This window comes from Coffea eugenioides, chromosome 4 (genome assembly GCF_003713205.1).
Source record: "Coffea eugenioides isolate CCC68of chromosome 4, Ceug_1.0, whole genome shotgun sequence".
NCBI classification, from domain to species: Eukaryota; Viridiplantae; Streptophyta; class Magnoliopsida; order Gentianales; family Rubiaceae; genus Coffea; species Coffea eugenioides.
Genome location: NC_040038.1, coordinates 5,307,001 through 5,316,665, shown reverse-complemented (window position 1 = coordinate 5,316,665; position 9,665 = coordinate 5,307,001). Strand labels below are relative to the sequence as shown.

The 9,665-nt window shown below is 34.7% G+C and overlaps 2 protein-coding genes across 2 annotated transcripts; both read right to left on the bottom strand.

The window, feature by feature from the left end:
* Nucleotides 1-2,422: 2,422 nt before the first annotated feature.
* On the bottom strand, nucleotides 2,423-4,450 carry LOC113767969. Its single transcript, XM_027312176.1, has 3 exons — nucleotides 4,201-4,450; nucleotides 3,889-3,975; nucleotides 2,423-3,594 (listed from the first exon to the last, which is right to left on the bottom strand). Exons 1-3 carry the CDS (start codon nucleotides 4,448-4,450, stop codon nucleotides 2,423-2,425), a joined length of 1,509 nt encoding a protein of 502 aa, XP_027167977.1.
* Nucleotides 4,451-7,686: 3,236 nt separating this feature from the next.
* LOC113767968 (protein O-linked-mannose beta-1,4-N-acetylglucosaminyltransferase 2-like) lies at nucleotides 7,687-9,257 on the bottom strand. The gene is made up of 2 exons (XM_027312175.1): nucleotides 9,239-9,257; nucleotides 7,687-8,991 (listed from the first exon to the last, which is right to left on the bottom strand). Exons 1-2 carry the CDS (start codon nucleotides 9,255-9,257, stop codon nucleotides 7,787-7,789), a joined length of 1,224 nt encoding a protein of 407 aa, XP_027167976.1. The 3' UTR covers nucleotides 7,687-7,786.
* Between the last annotated feature and the right edge of the window lie 408 nt (nucleotides 9,258-9,665).

Below are 9,665 nucleotides of genomic sequence, written 5' to 3'. Positions count from 1 at the left end.
GAAAGAAACTAGTCACAACTCTGAAGTCACCACATTATCAAGCACTGAAATTACAAACACATAAATTCAAGTGGACACAAATTTCAAAGGTTAATTGTTTCAATCAACACACTTAACTAGTATAAAAAATACAATACCAAATTAGCAACCATATTGCTTATAATACATAACAAGGAATAGCACCAATAATTAGAAACAAACTGACAAATAAAATGATACTATTCGTCAAAGTCAATATCATCCATGTCATCATCTTCATCTAGTATATATACACTAGGTAATTTTCTTCCAATAGTTGATGATGGTTCCGAACTTTTCATCACATTACAAGATCCAATTTATAGGTAACAATCTCTTTTTCTTTATCTTTCTTGTCTAACCATATATTATATTTCAAATAAATTCATATCAAATTCACTCAATGTCTCAATTTAATAGGTAGTAAATTAGTAATACAGTTGCATATTAAAAAATTAAAAACTTAATTGATGAAGTTAAATCTTTTTTTAAGACAATTTGTGGGGCGTACGCTTTTAACGCCCCATTTTAGAGGCACCCCCAAACGCCTGGACGTAAGCCGCCGAACACTTTCGCCTTATGCGATTGCTCAGGGCAATATTGGAACACCTCGCCCTGGGCTCGCCATGCAAACGCTTGTTAAAACATTGGGAAATACTAAATATACTAAGACAATAATGGGCAGTAATACATGATAGTGAAGGTACAAACTCGATCTTCTCATTTCATAAATGGATATGGATATATTTAATTATCCATTTACGAGTCACTTAAAATTCTACTCATTTTTTTCGCATGTTGTTGGATAAGAAACAACGGTATTTTATTATTATTAGATTGGCAAAAAATTTAAATTTATTTGTTTAGCACTCACTAAAAGTTGAATTTAAATATATAATTATTTTTAAATGAATATAAATAGATGAGTCAAGTCAACTCACTACCCGCTAATTAAATGATGTTTTATTGGGTACTCATCTAGAGCCATTGAAAATTAATCGACGTGTTTGGACGGGTTTGGAAGCGACTTCAAAGGACGCTTCCTTAACCTGCCTTTTCTTTTTAGTTGTATAAATGCTACTGGTTGGCCATTGTTAGCTAATTTCTAAGCAAATCACCAGAGAGTGTTCATGTAAATTGTAGCCCCTATCTCTATCTGTGCTCAAACCAGAAACGGAAAGTTGTTTATATTCACATCCAACGTTCCAATGGAGATTGTGCTTAAGGACTTTGTTTCCGCTGGTAAATTAACTTCCTAAATCTGGAGAAAAAATTGGAAAAAAGAATCAGACAACAAACGCTAACTATGCTGATATTTCAGGAAAAGTGTGAGGATATGCAATCAATAGAGGTGGCAATTTGTCCCAAGTCCCAATGGGTTACCCATGCCCATGGGGACTTTGGGCGGGATGGGTATTAGATTTTGATATTGGGTTTAAAATGGGACAAATCCCAATTGTACCCATTAATTGATGGGAATACTTGGGAAATACTTGGGTACCCATTGGGCTCAAATAACAAGGGCTCTGTTTGGTTTAGCTATTTTTTGGGGGTATTTTTGAAATATTTTATTATAGCAGTGTATATGAAAAATTTTTACTATAAAATTTTTTTGAAATATTTGATATACTAATATGGATGGGATGTTTTTTGAGTTATTGTATATTACTGTAACATTGTATTTGAAAAACTTATTTTTTGAAAAAATAGCCAATCCAAACGGAGTCTTAGATTCAAAAATTATCTTTAACAATTTTTATAGTCATACTAGAGAATATAATCTAGTAGTTTTCCTAGTCATTATCCACAAGAATTTTCAACATTTCAGTCAATTTAGACCTGTCATCTTTGGACAATGATGAGGATAAATATTCAACACCTTAAGTACCTTGGCCATCTTGATATATGTTGGAATATGACTGTATATCTATTTTTTCCTTTATTTGTTAATCCAATTTTTTATGGGAATCCTGAGTATAAAGCACTTGCATGTTTATTTAATAAAACTAAAAAAAATTTAATAAATCAAAAATATTAAAATTATATAAAAAATAAAAATGAATTAAAGGAAAAAAAATATGTAGAAAATAGATTTGGGTATTGGGCGGGATCAATCTAAACCCATCCCAAAGTGATCCCGCCCAAGTTAGTCCCAAAACACATATGGGTAAGGTTGGGCCCAAACCCATATGACTCGGTTCCATCACAAACCCAAGCAAATCCCGCCCATCCCGCCCATTTTGCCACCTCTAGCAATCAACAAGAGACCAGGACCAAGACCAAGTTAAAGTAACCTCATTAATAGTATAAATTTTCATTATAATAATGTTCATAATGTAAAAACCAAAAAAAAATCTAGTATCAACTTAGCAGCCATAAATCTATCTTTATACGGTCAAGTAATTTAACCATGCAAAAACTCAAGGGCTCTTAGCAAAACTTCCTTAAACCTGTTTAAATCAAGATCTACATCTTGTTTATCTAGAAAAACTGATCTGAAAGAACGCCATCCTATCTTAGAAATTGCACCTGGATCCTTAAAAATCTCATGGTCGTGAGGATACTGTTGTATTAATGAGCTTTCATTTGGACTAATCTTGTACTCCAAATACCGCAGGTTCATATCTCTTTCAGGCTCTTGGTAGAATGTCCTAGCTATCCATTCCATATCTCCCAGCGGTATAATTTGGATGACCACTGCTTTTTCTGGGAGGAAAACCATGTTAGTGAGTCCAGCCCCATGTACTCCTACCATAACATCAACGGAGTTGACCATCTCCGAAACTAATGATACATTCGAACCTGTTTCCTTAATGACAACATTAAAGCCTATTGTTCGAGCCATTTTTGCAATTTGTCTTGTGTTGATCAGCCGCCTTGTTTGGCTTCTTGAAATTACAAGAAGTCGTGGTCTTTTGCCCAGTTTCTTGTCATTTCTAAACTTTTCCACTCTTTCCCTCTTCAAAGAATAAGCACTTCTTAAGATTTGCCTGAAGCCCATCATCGAATATGAAGACTCCGACGAATCGATCCCAAGTTCTTTGTTGGTGGCTTTTAGACCAACAATGACTCTGGGGAAGCAGAGCACTCGACTCTCTTGATCAATATCGATGAAATCGTACTTGGATAACTTTTGCAGCAGGGGTTGGTACTTGTCTGTCCACCAGGAGTGATGATCGGTTATAAGAAATTGTACTTCACCATTGAATTCAATAGATGTCAAATATAGTGGAATCAACACATCAGAGAAGTCATGGAATGCGTTTCCTGCATATCCTCCCGTGGAGAAAACAACCGCGGGAATGTTGTAGTTTCTACTGCAATTAGGAAGGCCCTCTAAAACCTGTGCTGGTTGAATTGTTATTCTCCTGACTCGTCCCATTGCAATGCCATCTTCTTTTCTGGCATAAGGCTTTATGTTCCAAATCTCTTTGCCAACTGGCATTTGAGTCGGTGTTGAAGCAATGAAAATTTTTGATGAGTTACCATGAATTCGTATGTCCCCATTCATCTCACAAAAATCTGATCTTGGTCGTGTAAGGTTGCACATTGGCTTCACTTCCTTTGTGTCAAAATCTGAAATTACCAAGAAAAGAAACAACCAACTTTTAATTGATTATTGTGCTTCAGAGTTTATATAAACTTTACAACAAAAATTTTAACTCAGCCAACAAAATAAGCTCACGAAAAATTTGCTGCTTCGGAATAGCATAAGATTGTTTAGTTAGCAGAGCATTTGGAGGCTTAACATTAGCTCTAATCAGTTTGGCAAATCAACAAATCATAATACCGGAAAATGTTCAGCCTCTGCATCCATTTAGAAATGCTCAAACATGATAATTTTTATATGAGAGATTCTTATATCCTTACATGATTGCCGTGGTTCAACTGCTGCTTCCTTGCTTCTCATCAGCATGTTGAGGCTAGCTCCTGTTGACAACTGCAAATGCAAATTCACTGCAAAATGCATGCATTATGTATGCCCAAGTTAACAAAGAAATTAAAGCTGGATAATCAGAATTGTGCTACTACTTAGCACCTAGTTAACAGGTGTGGTGTATATTGCGTTAAAGGATTGACAAATTGAAGACCAAGGATGTCTAGATATACAAATAAGCTATACTCTGAAAGTATAAACATATCGCTATCTAGCATAAATCTTTTGTACGTGTAGAAGCTTACAGACTGGTGGATTGCTGGACATGTAAGGTTTGAAAACAGTGAAAATTGTCACAGCAATGACCAAGGAACCAACAAAAGCCCAAGATCCTAATTTTCTCTGCTCATGCCAACTGAAACTTCTCGCAAGCATAGTATTGTATGTCATCTTATTTTCTTCCCTAGCAATAACGAATGATCGCCAATAAGAACAAGAACAGGAATGCTGTTCCACAAATGGAGATTTCCCTTTCCTCAAACTTTCAGAGCCCATGGAAAGGAAACCGAATGCCGGATTATAAAGCTGTCATGGATTTGCAAGTCGCCTTGCATTTCAGAGGACGGTAGAGTGAGGTTTTCAAGAGATTTCAATGACAAATGGAGAAGGGAAGTTGAAGTGCCTTTTTTTTTTTTTTTTTTTGGGGAGTGTTTGCTCCCCACGATTTCCATAGTTCTGCATTGATTTTGCAAAAAATAATTTATTTTTTGGGAACAAATGTAAATTATTTTCTTGAAAACGACTTCTGGGTTGACTGGTGAGACAACAAAAACATTCCTTGGATTTTTTTTTTCTTTTCAGGTAATGCTCCTTGAGAGATGATATATCAATGTGCAATTTTGAATTGCAAGAATAGTGTCCATTTGCCAAATCATGACAAATCCAGTCAAAGAAATTAGCAGATTGAATATAAATACATGAAACTCCTACCAACTTTGTCTTATTATAAAATAATAAATTGTTTTTGTTTTGCATCATAAAGATTTATTTTGCGTGGATTTAAATTTACTTTGCAAGTCATTCTTTCGTTATCCTGCTAACTAATCAGCAAATGATTAATCTAACAGCAAAATCAGTACACTTCATGATCTTGGCCAACAGTTTTTTTTTTTGGACAAATTACAATTTACCCCCTGTAGTTTAGTGTTTTATTACATAACCCCCTATGGTCTCAAAAGCTATACATAACCCTTTTATTGTTTGAATTAAAGTGTCAAAATAACAGAATTTGCAATCCATAACAAAGTCAACTAAAATGTCAAAAATACCCCTATGTAAAGTTAAAAATTATTTATTAACCACAAGGGGCTATGTATCTATTGAAAATCATAAGGGGGTTATATGGTAAAACACTAAAGTATAAAGGGATTATATGATAAAATGTAAAACTATACAGGATTAAAGTGTCATGCATATTATGTTTATATATTTTGGTCACTTAAACCATTTTAGTTTTTAAATAGGGGTAATTTCGATATTTTTACAGGTTCTATTACGGATGATTATTTCTGTCACTTTGACACTTTAATTCAAATTATGAGGGGGTTATATATAGTTTTTAAAACTAGAGAGGGGTTATGTGAAAATTATCTATACCACAGGGGGGTAAAGTGTAATTTGCTCCTTTTTTTTTTTTAACAAAAGTGCCTTAAAAGAAAAAGGATTCTCCAAAAGGTTCAATCTAAATAACAGCAGTATGGAGTATGTCAGTAATTAATCAGTACTCCCACTCGAATTTCGAGGGTTTTGGAAGCCGGGGAACGGGGATCCTTTCAACCAACTAAGGTTTGGCATAGTTTTCTGCTTAAACCATGATCCTTTCAAAATTAGGTGTAGTTTTTTAGGAAAAAATTTAAATGTACCCTATTAATACGTAAATGTGCCCCACTGACTAAACAGGTGTTTGAATTTAGGAAAAAATTTTGTTTTATTAATTAAACAAGCAAATAGATATAATTTTTCATTCTTAATGATCATTACAAGTCTAATGCTCTAAAGAATTCAGTCGGCGAATGTGTTTTTCTACGAGTGTACTTTAAAGAAATGTAGCACATTAATTAGTAGGTGTAGGTTCCTCATATCCTCTTATGTTATTTACTAAATACATGTATTGTTACTCCTTAATCCTTGTTATGTGAATATCATTAGGTGCTCTTTTTTTTTTTTTTTTTGTATCCTTCGTTGATAAAACTTTCGTGAAGTGTTGTATGTGAGATGAAAATATTAGTAAAATGTGATTGAAAGTATAGTCGGAGAACAACATAAAATAAATTAGCGAATAGCTGGTTACAAAAAAAAAAAAGTCTACTTTTATTCACATAATTGAAAGAATTTATTTCAAACTGTGCTCCTACTGATTTACTTCCTTTTCTGGCTCTGCCACTGATTTTCAGGGGCAGAAATAGTCCACCGAGCGAGTAAGCTGGACAACAGGATGTGGGTACAGTCGGTAGAGAAATAAAAAGAATTTATTTGCAAAAGCATAAATTGTCTTTTCAACTATGCAAAGACCATGAATTGAATTTAAGGGTCCAAAAAGTTGTTTTTTGGTGGTTATAAGACTTGGACATGTTAACAAATACGAAAAATTCGTCCAATCAAGTATCGAAAGGATGATATGATAAAATAATTGAACCGCTAGGATCACCGATTACTATTATTAAGGCATAAACTTAAATGATTATCATCAATGATACCCCTTTGGTGATCTCTAGAGTCCGAACCAAAACGTGTGTGCCTCGAAAATGGTAGTATTCAATATCTCTTTTTGTAGATGCTGCACGTATATACGTGATTCCACACATTTACCAACTTCCGACCATAAATCGGTAGTTCATGATTTTGTTTTGTTGACAGTTGTCTTCTATTTTTTTTTGTTTATTTTTTAATATAGAATAGCTATTTTATCCTTTGTTTAAAATTATATAAAATATAAATTTACATTTCTTAAATTCAATTAGGTTCAATTAAATTCAAAATCCGGCCGACAATCCGTATCTAGGAAAAAAATGTTCATTTGAATTCGATTGAGTTCGAACTAATGTGAATTGGACTCGATATGCATGAGCTCGAACTCGAACTTGTGTGAGGCAAAATGAACTCGATCGACTTTTAAGAGCTCAACCAATTCGAGTTTGGGTTTAAACTCAAGTCCAAATTTTAGTGTACTGCTTGAAATCGATTAAACTCGATATGCATCCTTAGTCTTCTCTCATATCATTACTCATTAGTATGGTATGTACTTCTTGCAAGAAGACTAGAATCCCAGCATAAAAAGAGTTCTGCTAATGGTTTTGGGAGGCAGTCCATTGATGATTATCCTAGGGCTCCTTCTTCATGCATTTTCAAATCTTGAGCAACATCAACTCAATCAAGAAAATCATGACGATTTTCAAGCACCCCAGATGAGATAGAAATAATTAAATTCCAATTTCTGAAGTAACTTATTCAAGTATTTTTGTTGGATGCATGGCCTACATCCATTTAACCAATACAACTGGACATGTTTGCAACCAGAACAATGTCCCATCTAAGTGAATTGTCTGATGGAATCTTTCAAACACAGAATTTAATCAACTTAAAATCCTTTACAAAAAAAATTCTTATTTTTGCCCTTTTTTTAACCAACTTTTTCATGGATCACTCTGACACCTTCTTTTGCTTGATAAGATAAAGAAAAAAGTGGCAATTGGATAAAAAGAAAAATTTATTCCAATTTGTCGCTCAAAAAATATAGTAGTAATAAATATTGATAAAAACAAGGAGTATAAAGAAAAAAAAGAAAAGAAAGAGGACTAATACTTTCTTGATTACACATCTAGCTCTAATTAACTAGTGACGGCGTAGAAGCTTGAGGGCTTTAACCAAAGTTGATTTAAACATATGCAAATCAATCTTCACATTCTGTTTATCCAAGTACACCGATCTAATTGCACCCCATCCCTGTTTATGAAACGAAGATGGGTCTCTAAAAACTGCATGATCAAGAGGATACTGCTCAATTAAAGAGCTCTCTGTCGCCTCAATTTTGTATTCCAAGTATCTTATGTTCATATCCTTTGAGGGGATTCCAAAGTCTACTCTGGCAAGCCCGTCAATGCCTCCCAAGGGAATTATTTGTACCAAAATTGCATTATCTGGGAGAAAAACCATGTTGGTTAGTCCAGCTCCATGAACTCCCATCAAGACATCACAAGAATTGACTAACTGAGCAAAACTTGTCAAGTTTGTTGAAATGCCTGCCTCTGCTACTATAACTTCATAGCCTAATTTTCGTGCCATTCGAGTGATTTCACCTTCGTTTGTCAATTTTCTTGTTCTACCTCGCGAAATTAGCATTAATCGTGGTTTTTGGCCGCCCCCTTTCCTCAGTTTGATCGCTCTAGTTCTCTCCAGGGAATATGTGCTCCTCAGGAACTGCCTGAAATGGTTCATGGACAAACCATTTGGAAACTTTGATGAATCGATGATAAACTCTTTATACGATTTAAGCCCTGCAACCATTCTTGAGTAGCAATGGATTTCCTTTTCTTTATCGATGGCGATTATTTCGTGTCTGGAGAGCCTAGAGAAAAGCATTTGATACTTTGATATCCACCAATGTTGATGATCAGTTGCAAGAAATTGTACCTCACCTCCAAATTCTTGTGAAGTTGAATAAATTGGAACCAATAAATCTGAAAAATCGTGGAATGGATTTCCTGAAAACCCTCCTGTAGAGAACAAGATTGATGGAATGCTGTGATTTATGCTGCACCTGGGGATATTGTCCTCATTATGTGACACTAATTTTATGGTCCATTTCTTGACACTGATCATCGCTCCTCCATTGCCTTTTCTGGCATAAGGCCGTGTGCTCCAAGACTTATTTTTGGCTGCAATGGTCGTTTGAGGCGAAACAATGAAGATGGTGCTGGAATTTGCTTCAATTCTTATATCTCCTTTGATCTCACAATAATCTGAGAGGGGTCCCAAGAAATTGCATGCTGGTTCTACTAGTTCCTCTGATGGAGTTTCCACCTTCTTTGCTTGACTTGCTACAAAATTTAATTGAATTTAGATTCAAACTATTCGAAACTGAACATTAATTTTGTTAAAATGCTTGCTTTTGCGGAAGAAATTTTTTGCTCTTTGACATCGGGACAAAAATAGCCATTTTCAATTTTAACGTTTTTGAAGAAATTAGTCGTTGGTAGCAAGTTCAGAAAGTAAACAAGGGGGGAAAAAAAAAGGAACCATAATGCTCGTTGCATTTTCTTCATTTACAATACAGAACAACCTTACCGTGTAATGCAATTTGCATACCTAATGGAGGGTTGGTGTCGATATCCTTGACTATCGAGGTGTTAGTTGGATCCGACTCCACTGCTTCAGTTGCTGCATAATTATAGTGAAATTCGATTAGGAATACAAGATACCAGAATAGTCATTGATCAACTCATTCTTTTACGGAAGAGATGAGTGTAATCAAGAGATCCCGACTTTGAATCCTCCCGCTTATACTAAAAAAATGACTCGTTAGTTGGAAATTGGTATACCATAATCATATACAACCTGATTTTATGATAGTCTTCAATTATCCTTATGGACTCTCAGAAATAGATATGTATCATTCGACTAAGCACTCTCCCACATCCCTACTTTTGATTTCTGGCTGGTCTCTTGCTAACAGTCTATGATATAACTTTCCATGATCAAAGTTATGCATTCC

Excerpts from the sequence above, each read along its gene's own strand:
- LOC113767969 (XM_027312176.1), bottom strand. The coding sequence starts at position 4,450 with ATGGGCTCTGAAAGTTTGAGGAAAGGGAAATCTCCATTTGTGGAACAG. Across the intron at positions 3,976-4,200 it reads GTCCAGCAATCCACCAGTCT|TGAATTTGCATTTGCAGTTG; the intron begins GTAAGCTTCTAC and ends TGCATTTTGCAG. Across the intron at positions 3,595-3,888 it reads AGTTGAACCACGGCAATCAT|ATTTTGACACAAAGGAAGTG; the intron begins GTAAGGATATAA and ends TGGTAATTTCAG.